General features: G+C 49.4%; 1 protein-coding gene across 1 annotated transcript; it reads right to left on the bottom strand.

Moving 5' to 3' along the window:
• Positions 1 to 1,523: 1,523 nt before the first annotated feature.
• On the bottom strand, positions 1,524 to 19,360 carry LOC116940811 (uncharacterized). Its single transcript, XM_032951032.2, has 5 exons — positions 19,071 to 19,360; positions 8,974 to 11,512; positions 5,774 to 5,820; positions 4,675 to 4,809; positions 1,524 to 3,208 (listed from the first exon to the last, which is right to left on the bottom strand). The coding sequence occupies exons 1-5, from the start codon at positions 19,173 to 19,175 to the stop codon at positions 3,035 to 3,037; spliced, it is 3,000 nt and encodes a 999-aa protein (XP_032806923.2). The 5' UTR covers positions 19,176 to 19,360; the 3' UTR covers positions 1,524 to 3,034.
• Between the last annotated feature and the right edge of the window lie 13 nt (positions 19,361 to 19,373).

Raw genomic sequence — 19,373 nt, 5'->3', positions numbered from 1 at the left:
CCACACCGGCCCGAGGGAAGTACAATGACTTAGAGTCGCATCACCAAAGCAGCGCTGGGACCACAGAGAGTGCGGACTCCGTATGCAGCCCTGGTGCCGATCTTGGCAAAGGTGTTTTGTGTAACTGAATGTGTGTGTGTAACAATGTGTGTGTAACTGAATGTGTGTAACTGAATGTGTGTAACTGATTGTGTAACTGAATGTGAATGACATGTGTGTGTGTGTAACTGTGTGTAACTGAATGTGTGTGTAACTTAATGTGAATGACGTGTGTGTGTAATTGCATGCGTGTAACTGAATGTGTGTGTAATTGAATGTAACAGAATGTGTAACTGATTGTGTAACTGAATGTGAATGACATGTGTGTGTAACTGAATGTGTGTAACTGAATGTGTGTGTAACTGAATGTGAATGACATGTGTGTGTGTGTGTAACTGAATGTGTGTAACTGAATGTGTGTAACTGTGTGTGTAACTGCATGTGTGTAACTGAATGTGTGTGTGTAACTAAAGGTGTGTGTAACTGATTGTGTGTAACTGCATGTAACTGAATGTGTGTGTAACTGAATGTGAATGACGTGTGTAACTGAATGTGTGTAACTGATTGTGTGTGTGTAACTGCATGTGTGTAACTGCTTGTTGGGCAGATTTCTGACTTGCCCTGACACGAAGCACAGCAGCAGCCCCACAATGCGCACTTTATCATTCCCCGATGATTAAGACCGCTCTCAAGTACGGTGAGTGGGGAACTACTGGATTACATTTACACATTGAGCGCGTGCGTACTGCTGATAACCACATCATCATCGGCTATTGTCTATCAACTACTGGACGAAGACCTCCTTACAACGTAGCCATCACTCAAACCCAGTGATGGCTCCCGTCCAGCACCGCCTACACACGGACTGATCTCATCGCTCCATCTCCTTGGCGGAATCATCAAATCATTTGTTTAAAGATAGGGACCCATTTATATCATTAGTGGGTTCTTAGTTGGACACAAAACTCGTAATCATTGAGCGTCGGTTGTGGTTCTGCGGGTGGACGCGCCATATGCTGTGGGTGACCACACAGCCACCTGTCCGCTTTGATGTGAACACAGCTCAATGACGGCATCTGTACAATTCATGCCAGCGTCCTCTTTGCGACCGAAGCTTCTTTACATAAAACCAACCATCACTCAGCAGCTGCCCAAGGCCCGCCGGCTTCCACAGACTGGCGATGGTCAAGCGCTGCATCTCCCTCGCCACGAGAGGCGCGTCAACGCCTCGCGTGGCCGCACGCTCGACTCGCACCCGAGTGTTCAGCCTGATTGCGACCGCTTGGGTTGCGATCGAAACGTCGTAGTTTGTTATTGTCTTTGAACCTATCTACGTGACATTACCGAAATACCCAAAGAATATGAAATCCTGCATTCACGAAAGCTTTGAGTCAAGATGTTGTTCACTTTCTCTGCAGTGTCTGACATAACTCTTACCGTGGCATAACCAATGCATTGTTGTTAAAGAGGTGAAACAAACAATCTTTACAAAGTCAACATTTATTTTATTTGGCGACTGAGCATACAATTGTTCATTCTAACAAAAACAAACTCAACACGTCGAGAGGTTGCTGCAGGGTCTAGAAGGCACGGCAATTCTACTTTCTATCGGTGCCAAGGTAATGTGCTCTCCACACATCGTGCGTGTACAAAACAGTTTATTAACAGACCTTCAGAAGAGAATTATAAACACGCCACTACCCACGATGCATTCACTGCGGGTTTGGATTGGGTCACGACGGAGCTAGAAGAACACCCACGGTGTATTCGTTGTCGTAGTTTGGAGCGGTGTTGAGATACTGGGTACAAAGCAACATCACCCTCGCTGCAAAATAACATTACACAGTCCGCAACGAACAACCCGAATCAATTACGAACTGCACGTGTGACCCGAAAGCATACACAGTACAGCACAGCGACCCATCATTTAACACATTCATTGCATTTGTGGCAAAAGTATTGGTGTGGCATGGATTATTACAGAGTGGATTGGCCAACTAAACGCGTACACACGGAAACAAACCAAAGCCACTGCCTCCCTGTTCCGACATGCAAGTGCTCCCTCTGTTGGCGCCCGCCGAGCTAACACGGGAAATTCCACATTCCCATGGTCGGTCACCCCCATCATACCACGCCCATTCCTGTCCTGGCACAGGACGTCATGTTATTGACCACGATGGGCTGATGATGGGCCGAGGCGAACTCTGACCTGAGTTTGAACTTGCGGCATTAAGGTTGCGTATAAAGCACTCGAACCAAAGCCGTAGACATCTGGGTTTAAAAAATATATCGCTTTAAGACTGAACTCAAGAACAACCAGTTGCTATGCATGGTAGGTGCAAGCCCTTAGCCGTCTGATAAGTCCAACGCTCTGTGAATGAGAAAACAATACTTCTTGCCAAAGCGTGTCAGAAGCGTCACGATAGCGACTTCTAGCGACATCAGCCTGATGCGACTGTGCGTATTGCACAAAGTCAATACCGCCGAACGGGCATACACGGGGACTGTAACTTGAAGAGAGGACACTGCCAGTCTCCCGACTCGTTTAACCTCAACGACTGCACTGCACGGAGGTCCGGCAACGCTTCTGTCGCAGCCTCAACGCCCGCCCGCAGCCACGCGCGAGTCACCTCCACGCCCACACGTCTAGCACGGCATTCTCACAAGGGGGGTGTGTGTGGATGGCACCCAAAAGCACAGGGGGAGCACGACAAGGTCGGTGTTAAATCTCAAACGAATGTTCAGCTAAAGTTCAGCAATGTGGGAGGTGTGGGGGGCTCAGGCCCTTCCAAAGCTGCGGGTTTCACCCCCAGACCCATCGCAAGGGCGCGGGAACCCAGTCGCCTCGGCTAAGGCACAGGACAGCGCTTGGCAGGGGACTTCACAACCCGCGACGGCGGCAATAATCGGTGCCGGAGACCCGCGACGGGCGTTCGAAAGTATTCAGCCGCTTTATTATTTACACAAGCAGGTCGGAGCCACGCATCGGAATCGTTTATTTGACGTCTCCCTCCAAGACGAAGTGTATGAGGAGGGAGACGTCCACGATGGAGGGGGAAGGCAGGTGAGTGGGCAGCACGAAGAGTCTGCCCACCCGCTGATGCTGCTCGTCCGAGTCGAGGCCCAGCGCGGTGTAGAGTGCTGCGACGTTGCACGCGCCCGCCACGTCCTGCAGCAAGCACACGGCCACACTCGCTCACGGCGCCGCACGGAACCCCACACGCTCACCGCGGCGCTCCTCAATACCACAGTTGTCTGTGCGGCCTTGACAGCAAAGATAATAGGCAACGTTTCGGGGCAACGGCCCTTCACAGCACATACGTAGAAGAGAATGCCTCCAATTCAGGGTCACGATTCTATAATCAAGGATATTTGTGTCTTGTTTGTACTGTTTTATATGCATGGCTTGCATGTCCTTTCCTGCTCGTTCTGTTACATCAACGTGAAGGTACACTAACATATCATTTACACACGTGTATGAATTGTTCATTGATTTCACTGTATGAGTTGTGTGTGTGTGTGCACACAGAAAGGCCCCTATGGTATTGCAGGTTGTCCCTGTGTTGCCGTTCATCTTAAAATATTTCACTTCTGAGCAGACTGACCTCTCGTTCTGGCTAACACAAGTATTTTCCAGCTGCTAGGGATGGGCATTAGCTGTTATGCCGTGATTAACTTGTTTGACAGGCTCCTTCGTGATAGCTCGACTTGGCGTTTCTTAAACATCATGCGCAAAGTAGCTCCGTGCGGTACAGTAGGTGTGATGTACCGGGGTTAGTTCTCACAATGCCAATTGTCAGGTAGAACGAAGTTGGCGACACAATTAAAGTGTTTTAAGTTCATTCACACCGATGTCTAACAGTTGCTCCTCGTTGGCCGTGTGTAAACATCGTCGACGTCAGTACAAAAACATGGCCTTTGTGAAACAACAGTGAACGCCTCTAACTGTGCTGAACTGCCGGGGGGGGGGGGAGGGGGGTGTAATGATGACCGGATCCTAGTATCCATGTTTATATACGCATTTTACATCACTGCAAAACCGCAGATAAATGCGGATAATAGCATAACTTTACCATGATCTCTGGGTTATTTTGAGCATTGTGCAAAATTCATCATGAGTTCCTGAAGAAGTGCATTGTGGGTCTTTTTCTTAGGTCGGCATCAAAATAAATTTGAGCAAATGTGATCGTCTGCCAGTCGTGATGCAGTGACAGAAAACTGTGGACTGGTTTTGTCTCAATTAGGACCCGTCAGCACATTATAGTCACCAATGCCTGCCGCTGAAAAGTCTGTCTCTGGGAACGAAATATGTAGAGTTCCCCACATTCACACGAGAGGGCCCATTAACTTAGCTAATTCTAACAATACATCTTTAAGTATTGACAATAATAGGATGTTGCCCTGACGTCTGGGTTAAATCTCTTATAATTAGGAGGGTCCACGGATCAATTCAGGAACGCAGATTAGAAGAAGAGCGGGTAATCAGAGGCAGGATTGTAAATAAGACTTCCACTGTATGGGACAAACCGTGACCGTGCGTGTGGTGCCGGTAGGCTGGAGCGCAGCTGGTGGATCATGCACGTGGCAGGGAGGCACGGGTGCGAGATGGCGAGCGAGCGAGCGAGCACCACTCACCTGCTTGTGGGCCAGGACTATGGTAGGGATGTTCAGGCCGGAACCCGCCTGCATCAGTTTCTGCAGCTCCCCTCTAGCGAGCGGGAGGCGCGCGTGGTCCGCACAGTCCACCACAAACAGCATCACGTCCACGTTCTGCGAAGTAGGAAGGGATATTCAGACTCGGGTGACTGCTGGGGCTAAGGCTGTTGGTGAGCACCTCTTAAGACCAGCGTGGTACTCAAGGATGTGCAACTGGCCCCATGTGTATCCCCAGTGCTGATGTGGACACGCTACACACGGTACCTACTTTTAATTCAGCACTGACCTAGGCCAGGTTCAAATAGCAGTCAACACCATTGCTGTTCATGCATGTTATTAACCACTAAGCCTTTAACGATTTGACGAATTGTCGAGACTCAGGGTTGCAACTTGATTCGAGAATCAATTTTATTTGCTTTTGTGTTCAATATATTGTCCTCCAGTGGCAAGTGGGGTCATGCAAGCCAATGACATACAAGGTATACAAATGATCACGAATCGTTTGTTAAAAGCACAATTTAAGAACCCATTTAGCTTCATTAATCGATGCATAATAGCACCCCAAGTAACCATCATCATTACCCAGCCATGATCAATCCACTGCTGGACAAAGACCTCCCCAAGGGCGATGCAACAATGCATCCGACAGGTGAACGGATTTCACGGCTCCATCTCTAAAGCTTGACGTCTGCTCGGACATGTTCCATCCACTCCTTGGCTCGTACCCACAATGTCATAAACTCTGCTGCAACGTTGTCAATTCTCGATGCACGCCACCTGCAATGTGCAGCTATCGCACACCAACAGCTTTCTGCGCGATTCTCATTTGTCTCAAGCGTAACGACCACATTGCCACTGTTCAACAAACTCACTCGCATGTGATACAACACAACGGTGACGGAGGCGTGTTGACCGTGGAATTATTTTGCTCGGACGGCTGAAGGACACGACGGTAATCATTACAACGATGGTCTGTAGGTGTACATCGGTGTGCCGGTGCAGTCGCTCGGGCTTCCTCCGAGTACCGAGTGTCGGCGCTTGTCACGTTGGACGCGAGTGCGTTGTGGCGACACCACACCTGTAAGTAGCGCTGCCAGTGGGGCCGCAGGTCTTCGCTTCCCCCAACTGTCCACGTGTCACATGGTAACACGAACACACACACGGACGGACCAAGATGAACGATCCCCCACGCGGCCATGGGGACTGTTGCAGGAAGTCCTGTTAGTGAGCACCTATTAAGGCTGGCATGGCACTCGACGGGGTAGTGTGGGCAAGCTCTTTGCCTGGCCACCTTTGTATTCGCACTGCCGATGCCCACATGCCACACCGGATACTCACAGAAGGCCGAGCCAACCTAGGGGAGGACCAGAACAGGTTCGGACACAACCTGCCAATGATATTAACTAATGCCTGGGAATTAATGATTTGTAGCATAGTGTGCTAACCACTATACCATCAATCCCCATACCAAATAAAAATTTCCCCCGTACGGTCTTTTATAGACTGGGAAAGTGCCACTCGTGTGCACCCATTCAGGGCAGCATGGCACACGAGGGCGTGGTGGCCAGCACCAAGCCTGGCCGGGGATCAAACTCAGGTGGCCAGGTACGGAGCGCAGTGCGCTAACCACTGCAACACCGTTACAATTGACGTAGGTAACATGTAATAATGAAATGTGCTATGCCATGGAAACAAGTGTCATGAACTCAATACAGCTTTTATCATTGCATTCTGATTGATAATTTATGTAAATTAACCTCAGATTCCCATTCACACTGCCCTCTACAAATGTTTAACGTATTACCACCCAGTTGGAATGTTAATGAACCCTCCCCCATGGCTTGGCTTGCTCACTTGAGATAGGGATACCTACAGTGAAGGAAAAAAGTATTTGATCCCCTGCTGATTTTGTACGTTTGCCCACTGACAAAGAAATGATCAGTCTATAATTTTAATGGTAGGTTTATTTGAACAGTGAGAGACAGAATAACAACAACAAAATGCAGAAAAACGCATGTCAACAATGTTATAAATTGATTTGCATTTTAATGAGGGAAATAAGTATTTGACCCCTCTGCAAAACATGACTTAGTACTTGGTGGCAAAACCCTTGTTGGCAATCACAGAGGTCAGACGTTTCTTGTAGTTGGCCACCAGGTTTGCACACATTTCAGGAGGGATTTTGTCCGACTCCTCTTTGCAGATCTTCCCCAAGTCATTAAGGTTTCGAGGCTGACGTTTGGAAACTCGAACCTTCAGCTCCCTCCACAGATTTTCTATGGGATTAAGGTCTGGAGACTGGCTAGGCCACTCCAGGACCTTAATGTGCTTCTTCTTGAGCTACTCCTTTGTTGCCTTGGCCGTGTGTTTTTGGTCATTGTAATGCTGGAATACCCATCCACGACCCATTTTCAATGCCCTGGCTGAGGGAAGGAGGTTCTCACCCAAGATTTTACGGTACATGGCCCCGTCCATCGTCCCTTTGATGCGGTGAAGTTGTCCTGTCCCCTTAGCAGAAAAACACCCCCAAAGCATAATGTTTCCACCTCCATGTTTGACGGTGGGGATGGTCTTCTTGGGGTCATAGGCAGCATTCCTCCTCCTCCAAACACAGCGAGTTGAGTTGATGCCAAAGAGCTCCATTTTGATCTCATCTGACCACAACACTTTCACCCAGTTGCCCTCTGAATCATTCAGATGTTCATTGGCAAACTTCAGACGGGCATGTATATGTGCTTTCTTGAGCAGGGGGACCTTGCGGGCGCTGCAGGATTTCAGTCCATCACGGCGTAGTGTGTTACAAATTGTTTACTTGGTGACTATGGTCCCAGCTGCCTTGAGATCATTGACAAGATCCTCCCGTGTAGTTCTATGCTGATTCCTCACCGTTCTCATGATCATTGCAACTCCACGAGATTAGATCTTGCAAGGAGCCCCAGGCCGAGGGAGATTGACAGTTCTTTTGTGTTTCTTCCATTTGCGAATAATTGCACCAACTGTTGTAACCTTCTCACCAAGCTGCTTGGCAATGGTCTTGTAGCCCATTCCAGCCTTGTGTAGGTCTACAATCTTGTCCCTGACATCCTTGGAGAGCTCTTTGGTCTTGGCCATGGTGGAGAGTATGGAATCTGATTGATTGATTGCTTCTGTGGACAGGTGTCTTTTATACAGGTAACAAGCTGAGATTAGGAGCACTCCCTTTAAGAGTGTGCTCCTAATCTCAGCTCGTTACCTGTATAAAAGACACCTGGGAGCCAGAAATCTTTCTGATTGAGAGGGGGTCAAATACTTATTTCCCTCATTAAAATGCAAATCAATTTATAACATTTTTGACATGCGTTTCTCTGGATGTTGTTGTTGTTATTCTGTCTCTCACTGTTCAAATAAACCTACCATTAAAATTATAGACTCATCATTTCTTTGTCAGTGGGCAAACGTACAAAATCAGCAGGGGATCAAATACTTTTTTCCTTCACTGTATCTATGATCGTTAATAGTCGGGTTGCCACAAGACAATGTTTCATGATACAATACTACACCACTTTTTAACGATATGACAATTACTGCGACATCAGTTTCCCATAACTCTGCAATTGTGTTTCACAACTGCATCGTATTGTTCTTTGCTATACTACCAGTATAAAGAATACTTCATAGTTCTCCAACTGCACTTCATTCAGCAGAAGTCTGCTATATGCTTGCAGCTGACGCGACCCACAACCCAGCGGAGCCTTCACAAGCGGTCGGGGCAAGTGCTGTGGAGTCAACACCGGCGAAGGTTGGCACGGAGCAGGACGAGGTCGGGGTGGCGTCGCCAGCACTACGCTCGGCTGACTCTCTCTCTCCAGTGCTCATGTTTAAAAACTGCACTGGGCACTCGTTTAAGGCCGAGTCGACCTAAGTGAGGCACAGCACCAGTATGGGAAAATATGCCACTGATGTTTATTCGTGGCCAAAAATCAAACGCCAGTCGCCAGGTTTGTTACGCAGCCTACTATCTGCAATAGCACCCAAAGAAATGACAAATATCCCCTGTATAGCCTTTGTGTTGTTTACAAGTCGCACATGGTACTAATTTAAGGCCGAGTCAACCTAGGGGAGGCCCAGAACCGGTTCAGATATTCGTCACTGATGTTGAACATGAGCGTGAATTGAACTCGGGTCGCTGGGTTCGTAGCACAGCGCACTAGCCATTTACACGACCGCTGCACACGCGCGCACACACACGTGCACACAAATGCGTGCGCGTGTCGCTGAAAGCCCTCGACGCGCACGTACCCTCCAGATACTTGATGCTGTGCTGCTCCGCGTGGTGCACGCACACCGTGTGCGTGCCCTGCGTGGGCGCTGGCTTGACCTGCGGGGCCGGGCTCCCGGCATAGGGCTGCACCGCCAGCGCCTCCAGCAGGCTCGTCTTACCGGCTCCGTCGAGACCCAGCACCAACACCGTGCCGCCCTTCCGTGCCGGGGCCGCCCCGTCGCCCGTGGGCTCGGCGCTCTCAGCGGTCTGTGCCTCGGTGCGGACCTGCAGCCCCTCCACCACGCGCTCCGTCGTCCCTTCCTGTAGCAGCTCCCCGGTGCAGTCCAGTGGCGTCTCGCTCTGCTCTAGCCGCTCTGCTTGAAGCTCCACAACCGCACTGCTGTGCTGCTCCATTTCTGTTGCGCTGCTCACCAACTGTTCTACACTGTTCTCTGGCTGTTCCGAGCTGTACTCTGGCCGTTCCGAGCTGCTGTGCTCTAGCTGTTTCGTGCTGCTCTGCTGTTCTGTGCTGCTGTGTTCTAGCTGTTCCAAGCTGCTGTGTTCTAGCTGTTCTGTGCTGCTGTGTTCTAGCTGTTCCAAGCTGCTGTGTTCTAGCTGTTCTGTGCTGCTGTGTTCTACCTGTTCTGTGCTGCTGTGCTCGAGCTGTTCTGTGCTGCTGTGTTCTAGCCGTTCTGAGCTGCTGTGTTCTAGCTGTTTCGTGCTGCTCTGCTGTTCTGTGCTGCTGTTCTCTAGCTGTTCTGTGCTGCTGTGTTCTAGCTGTTCCAAGCTGCTGTGTTCTAGCTGTTCCAAGCTGCTGTGTTCTAGCTGTTCTGTGCTGCTGTGCTCGAGCTGTTCTGTGCTGCTGTGTTCTAGCTGTTCCAAGCTGCTGTGTTCTAGCTGTTTCGTGCTGCTCTGCTGTTCTGAGCTGCTGTGCTCTAGCTGTTCCGTGTCACTGTGCTGTTCTGAGCTGCTGTGCTCGAGCTGTTCCAAGCTGCTGTGTTCTAGCTGTTCTGTGCTGCTGTGTTCTAGCTGTTTCGTGCTACTGTGCTGTTCTGTGATGCTGTTCTCTAGCTGTTCCGAGCTGCTGTGCTCTAGCTGTTCCAAGCTGCTGTGCTCGAGCTGTTCTGTGCTGCTGTGCTCTAGCTGTTCCGTGCCACTGTGCTGTTCTGAGCTGCTGTGCTCTAGCTGTTCCAAGCTGCTGTGCTCTAGCTGTTCCGTGCCACTGTGCTGTTCTGAGCTGCTGTGTTTTAGCTGTTCTGAGCTGCTGTGTTCTAGCTGTTCTGAGCTGCTGTGCTCTAGCTGTTCCGTGCCACTGTGCTGTTCTGAGCTGCTGTGCTCTAGCTGTTCCAAGCTGCTGTGCTCTAGCTGTTCCGTGCCACTGTGCTGTTCTGAGCTGCTGTGTTTTAGCTGTTCTGAGCTGCTGTGTTCTAGCTGTTCTGAGCTGCTGTGCTCTAGCTGTTTCGTGCTGCTCTGCTGTTCTGAGCTGCTGTGCTCGAGCTGTTCTGTGCTGCTGTGCTCTAGCTGTTTTGTGCTGCTCTGCTGTTCTGAGCTGCTGTGCTCTAGCTGTTCCGTGCCACTGTGCTGTTCTGAGCTGCTGTTCTCTAGCTGTTCTGAGCTGCTATGCTCTAGCTGTTCTGAGCTGCTATGCTCTAGCTGTTCCGTGCTACTGTGCTGTTCTGTGCTGCTGTTCTCTAGCTGTTCCGTGCTGCTCTGCTCAAGATGTTCCGAGCTGCTGTTCTCTAGCTGTTCTGAGCTGCTCTTCTCAAGCTGTTCCGTGCTGCTCTGCTCAAGCTGTTCCGTGCTGCTCTGCTCAAGCTGTTCCGTGCTGCTCTGCTCAAGCTGTTCCGTGCTGCTCTGCTCTAGCTGTTCTGAGCTGCTCTGCTCAAGCTGTTCCGTGCTGCTCTGCTCAAGCTGTTCCGTGCTGCTCTGCTCAAGCTGTTCCGTGCTGCTGTTTTCTAGCTGATCCGTGGTGCTGTTCTCTAGCGGGTCCGTGCTTTTCTCCAGCTGCTCTGTACTGATGTTTTCTAACTGCTCTGTGCTGCAGTTCTTCAGCTGTTCAGAACTGATGTTCTCCAGCTGTTCCGTGCTGCTGTTCTCCAGCTGCCGTGCGCTGTGTCTCGGTGGCAATATTATGCTCACCGGCAGCAGCTGAGCCGCGTGGCCGCCCCGTGGCACTTCCTTACTCTGCGGTAACTGCCACTCCTCGACGCTCTCCGCCCCCAATGACTCTCTCTGCCTTCGCCAGTCAGCACCGCCGCATTCCAGCTTCGACTCGTTCTCCGTGTGGTTTTCTGTTCTGCGTTCCACGGATGTTTTGTTCTCTCCTGTTTGGTTTAACAAGCTGCTCTCCGGTGACGAGTTGCCACCCGCTCGTTGGGTTAATAAGTCGCCCTGGGGTGCGGAGTGGCTCCCGCCTGCCTGGTTGAGTGGTCTCCTCTTCAGCGCTGCTTTGCTGGCCGATGCTTGGACTACTGGACTGCTATCCAGCGTGGATTTCCTGTCCTGTCGCTGGTCTGATGCAGTCCTGTACTTGCTGTCTTCTGGTGATTTGCTGCTCTGGTCATCCTCATCTTGAGTCTGTCAAATAGAGAACAGAGACATAATGATTTATGTATTAACATGGAATGAAAACACATGTTTATCTAAATTGTATCTCCTCGGGTAAATGATAAATGCACAAACAGGCGGGAGTTTTTACAATGACTCAATCAATGTGGACTATAACTATACATACCACACTGGGCATAATTGATAAAACCAAATATGAAATCGTATGCTTCATGAATCCAAGGTCAGGTTTGAAACATTTCTTCACCTGAATTGGCAATAAAATACGAAATCTTGAACGAAGCTTAAAGTGAGAATCAGGATGCTCCACGCTTAAACACATCCACCACCATTCAAGATTGTCCAATTACGCCCAACAGATCCATGCTTATCCAAGACAATACAATCACGAGACAGGAAAAGCAATGGGCCAAGCTAGAGATGTCACTCATGCTGGAATATCCGGCAAGTATCCACATTTTTGTTCCACGTTACAGTATTTACAAATTCCTAAAAACGACCCAGGTGAGTTCCCACTCACATGGTTAGAAAGCAAGAGACTTGTTGAGCATAGTTGCTGCGCTCGCTGTGAGCTGACAAGCCGGCTCCGTACTGACGTTTCTTTCAATAAATTCTCAATTTACCCACAAAGCCCCTAACTCTGCGCGAAGGGAGTAGTCAAGATCACTGGAACCGCCGCCAGCGGAGGCTGCTGCTGCTGCAGATCCACCCAGACTCGTTCGATCACTTCGGGCCCAGCCCTGGCTAAGTGCTTGCCCCTAGCTCAAGTACGTAGCATACCCAGCTACCTGGGGGACGACCATAGTGTTACAGGCACATCCCCCATTGTCGATCCACTGCTGGATGAGTGCCTCCCAAAGCCGTACGAACCATGGGGGTTACTGACCACGCTTCATTACGCTGCTCAGTGAGGGTTTGCGAAGGGAGGAGAGCACAGAGTGGGAGCGGAGCGCGGTTCAATGGATTTCGATGCACTGCTCTCTGCTGTCAACTACCTAGTACCACGCGGCAACCTGTCTCATGCACGGCGATCGCTCATCCAAGCAATATCCAGCCCTCACGCCTGCGTAGCATCTGATATCTGATGAGACTTGGGTACATTCGCCGGTGATCTGTTCACGAGTGATAGCAGTGTGGTGACATGAAAGCACGGCATATGCTGCTGTTGAAATAAAACACGCTGCACCGGGCAGCTGATTTAAAGGAGCACTTTTTGGGGACAACACAGTGCCAGGCGATTCCCCGGCTACTATACCACTATACTAATACAGCAGTCGCAACTCTATTACCCACGACTCCTATTATATGCACGAGGGTCCATGGCTCAATTCTTCCTATTATCGGCAATCATCACACAATTGTTTGCATAAAAATGAAGTACATTTGCGGATAACATCGTGCGTAAAAGTATCCACAATGCACGGACAATGTGGAGTGATGCACCAGAGTGATTGGTGCCATAATCATATACCGTACTGTATGTAGTAACTGGGAACTTACCCAATTGTCCCGACAGTGATGAAATTCAGAGAGAGACAGTGTAGCGTGCCAATACGCGACAGTTTTGGGCAAAACACAGAGACAGTTCATTTCACAGGTCACATGATCAACCGGTGTTGTTGTTCCGCTTGTTTACCCAGGAAAAGCTCACGAGTCTAACGACTCTTTTTCAATAGGGTTCTGCCAAGTTCTTGCTGTAGGGGGCGATGCTGCACTTTGTAATTTCGAATTGGGTAATTTGTAGGTCCTGTACTCCTTCAGTATTGTGATGTTTGGCCACTTCCAGTTACATTGAGTGTGTGGATTTTTTTTATAGCTATGGCAGAGAAAACCAGAGAACTTGGAGAAAACCCAGCTAGAAGAGGGGGAGAACATGCAAATGCCACACAGAGATGTATCCGAGTCAGGAATAGAACCCAGACCCGACTTACTCCGGGGCACAAGTGTGACCACTGTACCACCCTGCTTAGTGTGACTTCTTTAGTCAGTGCGCTACATTCTCCATGACTGTATTTTGTGCTTCAAAAATAACAATTTACAGCCCTTTGATAATCTACAGGTGGATAAAGGCTTCTCCACACCACGTGCATCACGGGGTTGTCTGACCATGCTTCACCACGCTGGAATCAAACTAAGGACCATGCGTTAACCCTTGCAACTATTTTATACCGAGTGTAAATAAAATGCGGTGTGCTACAGGAACTGTCCGTTACTAAAAATACAAGGTAATAGGAAATCCAATTAAAGGTCATCGATATTTGTGTGGACTGAGTATAAATGGCTACACCACAGTTAGCTGATCAGCGGGTCACGTGTGGTGGGGTAAAGTGTGGGTACTCCCACCTCTTTCAAGATGTCTGGCTAGCGTGGAAGAGTAGGCCAAATACCCTGTAGAGAGGAGCTCTCTAGAGGAGGCCTTTCCATTAGCAATGGTGCGACGAAGCAATTGTTAGGACTGCACCTTTACCAAGGTCCCAAATGCGGTGGGGTTCACCATTGGCCTCGCACTGTGCATTGCAATGACGTCAAGAAACGTCATCCCGTTTGCATGCCTTTGTTTGGTTCTCTGAGCCAAAGGCATTTCCACTAAATCCATGCAAGTGTGTGAAACAAAACAATTGATTTTAAACTGAAAGTGCTGGAGCTCGTTTGGTGAAGAGCCTCTGATGTTGACACCCCCCCTCCTGCACACGTGGTGCACCACGTGTGCACCCCCCCCCCTCCTCGGCACCACGTGTGTCACCTTGTGAGGGTGATTCTACAACAGCTACCTAGTGGTAGGTATCGTATACAGCAGGGGTCGGGAACCTATGGCTCGCGAGCCAGATGTGGCTCTTTTGATGATTGCATATGGCTCGCAGATAAAACAAAATATTCTCACTTGTTTTAATCCATCCATCGATTTTTCACTGCGCATGTCCTGTTCAGGGCTGCAGGAGCAATTGTCCATTATTTTAATTGGATGATACTGGCCTACGTTTGCCGTTGCTGGGTAAAACAGGTAAACGCCCCCTTTTGAATCAGTCTGAGACTGCGTCTGCTCGGTCATTAGCTCAAAGCTAACCCTTCGACGAAGAAGATGGCGAAAAGAAAAAAAGACGACGAGTATCGTACATTTCAGGACGAATGGACCGAAGAATTCGCCTTTGTGGAGAGAGCGGGTTCTGCGGTGTGTCTAATTTGCAATGACAAAATTACATCGTTGAAACGGTCGAATGTAAAGCGGCACTTCGACACGCGCCACGCTACCTTTGCATCAAAATACCCTGCGGGAGACAGCAGAAAGAAAGCGTGCCAAGAGCTTCTGAGCAGGGTGCAAGCTAGCCAGCAGCAACTCCGCGTATGGACCCGGCAAGGTGACTATAATTCGGCTAGCTTTGCTGGTTCTTTAGCAATAGTGAGGAACGGAAAACCATTCACAGATGGCGAGTATGCTAAAACGTTCATGCTGGATGTAGCCAATGAACTTTTTGATGATCTTCCGAACAAAGACAAGATAATCAAACGGATACAAGACATGCCTCTGTCGGCAAGAACTGTTCATGATCGTACCATCGTGATGGCAAACAAAGTGGAGGAAATGCAAGTGAAGGACATAAATGCAGCGCCGTTCTTTTCTCTGGCTTTGGATGAGTCAACAGACGTGAGCCATTTGTCGCAGTTCAGCGTGATTGCAAGATATGCTGTTGGTGACACACTGCGCGAAGAAAGTCTTGCTGTTCTGCCATTAAAAGGGTCCACAAGAGGTGAGGATTTATTCAAGTCTTTCATGGAGTTTGCTCAAGAAAAAAGTCTACCTATGGATAAACTTCTCTCAGTGTGTACTGATGGTGCTCCGTGTATGGTGGGGAAAAACAAAGGATTTGTGGCGCTTCTCCGTGAACATGAAAATAGACCCATCCTAAGTTTCCATTGCATTATACACCAGGAGGCACTTTGTGCTCAGATGTGTGACAGGCAGTTTGGCGAAGTGATGTCGCTGGTCATTCGTGTGATCAACTTTATTGTTGCCCGAGCCTTAAATGATCGCCAGTTTAAAACACTGCTGGATGAAGTTGTAAATAACTATCCTGGTCTGCTTTTGCACAGCAATGTGCGTTGGTTGTCAAGAGGGAAGGTGCTTAGCCGTTTTGCGGCTTGCCTGAACGAAATCCGGACTTTCCTTGAAATGAAAGGCGTCGGGCATCCTGAGCTAGCCGACACCGAGTGGCTCCTCAAGTTTTACTATCTCGTAGATCTGACTGAACATCTGAACCAGCTCAACGTGAAAATGCAAGGCATTGGAAATACAGTGTTATCCCTTCAACAAGCTGTATTTGCTTTTGAAAACAAGCTGGAGCTTTTCATCACGGATCTTGAAACAGGTCGTTTACTACATTTTGAAAAACTGAGCCAATTTAAAGATGCATGCACAGCAAGTGAGCCCATTCAAAACCTTGATCTCCACCAGCTAGCTGGCTGCACATCAAGTCTCCTACAGTCCTTCAAAGCACGCTTTGGAGAATTTCGTGAGCACACTCGTCTTTTTAAGTTCATCACCCATCCAAACGAGTGTTCACTGAACACAGCCGACCTGAATTACATCCCTGGTGTCTCCGTCAGAGATTTTGAAGCAGAAGTGGCTGACCTGAAGGCCTCAGACATGTGGGTGAATAAGTTCAAGTCACTGAATGAAGATTTGGAAAGAATCACACGACAGAAAGCGGAGTTGGCGAGCAAGCACATGTGGACAGAAATGAAAAAACTCCAACCCGAAGACCAGCTGATTCTCAAAACTTGGAACGCGCTTCCTGTCACATACCACACACTGCAGCGTGTGAGTATTGCTGTATTGACCATGTTTGGATCTACGTATGCATGTGAGCAGTCATTCTCACATCTTAAAAACATCAAGTCCAACCTACGATCACGTTTAACGGATGAAAGCCTCAACGCTTGCATGAAGCTTAACCTCACCAAGTACCAACCCGACTACAAAGACATCAGCAAATCCATGCAGCACCAGAAGTCGCATTAATGGTGAGTGTTATAACAACATTATTTAAAAGAATAAATTCAGAGGCTTATTATACTGACATTTAGTTGAATTCACTTTTAAAATATATTATATGGCTCTCACTGAAATAAATTTCCAAATTTTTTGCTTTCATGGCTCTCTTAGTCAAAAAGGTTCCCGACCCCTGGTATACAGCATAAAACCTGCCCATCGCGGCAGGGGTCACGTTCTTTTAAAATTTGCCGCCAACGGCTAATCCGCGATCCTCAAACTCAAAGGCAAATGCTACAGGAAGTCAAATCACTTGACTGGAGGCCGGGAACACCGCGTGTCCTGGGACCCGCGATCGGCCGCACAGGGGACGAGATGGAGGCAGGAGGGCGCCGCGTGTCCTTCTTCTTCTGCGGCGGCAGCAGCAGCATCATCTCGAGCAGTGCAGTTACCACGAATGGTCGAGCCACAGGGAGGGCGCGATCAGCAAACTGTACCTCAATACATTTGGCAGGAAACCGCAAAACCGCAACCAGTAAACCCGCGCGAGAGGGAAAGGTTTTCTGTATCCTGCTGGTGTGCACAGTGCACAGCATATGATGACAAATTGATGTTTAAGTGGCATTGTTGCCATCCAACAGTGGATTACACAGTGCAGTGCGTGATCGGCTCTCATCTGTTCCTCTGTTGGCTTCAATCTGGCAACTCTAACCCACGACCAACCAGCTCCAATCGAAATGCAAAAACGCCTTTACTAGTTTACTCTTTGTGGCGTCAAGCAGGGGAGAAGACAAACATCGCATGTCAGGAGTTGTGTGATACCAGCCGCAGGACCAATGATGGACTGGGACAACAAAATCGGCCATGGGGAATTTTTGTAAACACAGCGGCCCAAATGGCCGTGCGATCTCATTGGCCCATTTGGGCTTGTCCAAAAAACAAATGGTCCGATGAGGAAGAATCTATGGGTCTGCTGAATATATGGGGGGACTTAACGCAAACGGAGTGTAAATAAGCAAGAAGTGTACACATTAGAGGCGATAACATGGTTTCACTATTCGTTTTACTGTCGTCACATTTGTAATTTCCCCACACAGACCGGCCCACCGGCCCTCAGAATGGACCGGCCCCCCACCGGTCATTGGCCTCGACTGCCCCCTGGCCAGCCTGAGCCGACACAGGACTCTCCAGCGATTCCAGCTCAAACACCCCCCCCCACCGCCACGTTCTTACAACTCAAAATCGGGTCACTCCAGCTCAAACTCGAACCCCAAGGTCAGCTGTAAAAATAACTTTGTTAGAGAGTACTAAAAAAAAAGTTGTGAAGATGGAATTGGTGACCTCTGCTCTGAATACGCGTCACGTCCCACAACTCCATCCATTACAAAGCGGTGTCCTCTAGAGCTGGGGCCGGCGACTTTTAAAAGAAGAATTGGCATTTTTGAGGTTTTTTAAAAGTCTTTGACCAAGGTAGTTGGAGAGCCGCATCACACGCAGAGCTACTTGTACACAAACACAGCCGCAGCTATACAGCAGATGGCAAACACACATTGTGACTTGACAGGTGACGGAATACACTGCGTCTATTTCGCTTTTTATCAAATTAGTTCCTCTTTAACACTACAGTTTGACTGTTGTATTTTTTGTTGTCACCAAGACATTCCACGGTGACCCGTTTCCCTGTCATATTTTAAAAAAAAATGAAATTACTTATTATCTTTGCGTGCAAGTTATGTTTAAAGGTTTACGTATTTTTTGTTTGTTAAACTGCTGCCCGCAAGGGGGCTGCCAAAGAGCCACCGCATGCTGCCCGGGAGCCGCAGGTTCCACCACCCCCTTCCCTTCGTGCTCTGGTGTCTCGAGGGCAGCGCTGTTGATGAATGTGTCGAGGTTGTTGTTGTTGTCCATGCATCTGGTAACGTTATCAGTGGAATCCCATTGGCAGTCTTCAAGCATCTGGCCGCATGGACCGCCAATGTCAGCTCTAGAACCATGACCTGGTCGCTCTATTGGCCCAACTGGGACGCGTTAACATTCAACTTCTCCCCACGTGTCAGGTCTTTGTTGTGTGGTATATTTTAAATGGTGTGTGGTAGAGCATCTAGTATGCGGTATCTCGTGTGTGCTACTGCTACGTGGTATCTGCTATGTCGGAGCTACTGTGCAGCATATGGCATCGACTTTGCGGTGTGTTGTACACTGTGATATCTGCCGTGATGTATGTGGTATTTGCTTTGTGTAATATGCGATATGCTATGTTGCTATCTGCTGTTTTAAACACTGAATGGGCACGTGCTGTGGTATCGTTGTGTGCTCTATCCGCTGCTGTACCGTGTGTGCTCTATCCGCTGCTGTACCGTGTGTGCTCTATCCGCTGCTGTACCGTGTGTGCTCTATCCACTGCTGTACCGTGTGTGCTCTACCCACTGCTGTACCGTGTGTGCTCTATCCACTGCTGTACCGTGTGTGCTCTATCCACTGCTGTACCGTGTGTGCTCTATCCACTGCTGTACCGTGTGTGCTCTATCCACTGCTGTGCCGTGTGTGCTCTATCCACTGCTGTACCGTGTGCGAGTTCACCTGAGGGCCGCGCCTTCTCTTCCTCGCTGTCCACGCGGCGGCCGCCACCGTCAGCATCGCGGCCGCGGCCAGCAGCGCCGTGCCGGGGGCACCGAGGGGCCACATCGCGGGTGGGACGACTGCGGCAGGGGCGGCAGGCGGCGGCAGGGGTAGCAGGAAGCAGGGGTAGCAGGCGGCAGCAGGGAAGCAGGGTTGACAGCAGCAGGCGGCGGCAGGGGTAGCAGGGGCGGCAGGAAGCAGGGCGGTATCCCGTGCAGAGGGCGGCGCCTGGGAGACTGCGATAAGCAGAACTAACCCCAAGGT

This window comes from Petromyzon marinus, chromosome 10 (genome assembly GCF_048934315.1).
Source record: "Petromyzon marinus isolate PM22_M1 ecotype Great Lakes invasive population chromosome 10, UKy_Petmar_22M1.pri1.0, whole genome shotgun sequence".
In the NCBI taxonomy this organism is placed as follows: domain Eukaryota; kingdom Metazoa; phylum Chordata; class Hyperoartia; order Petromyzontiformes; family Petromyzontidae; genus Petromyzon; species Petromyzon marinus.
The sequence above is the reverse complement of the archived record's forward strand: the minus strand, read 5'-3'. Positions and strand labels throughout refer to the sequence as shown.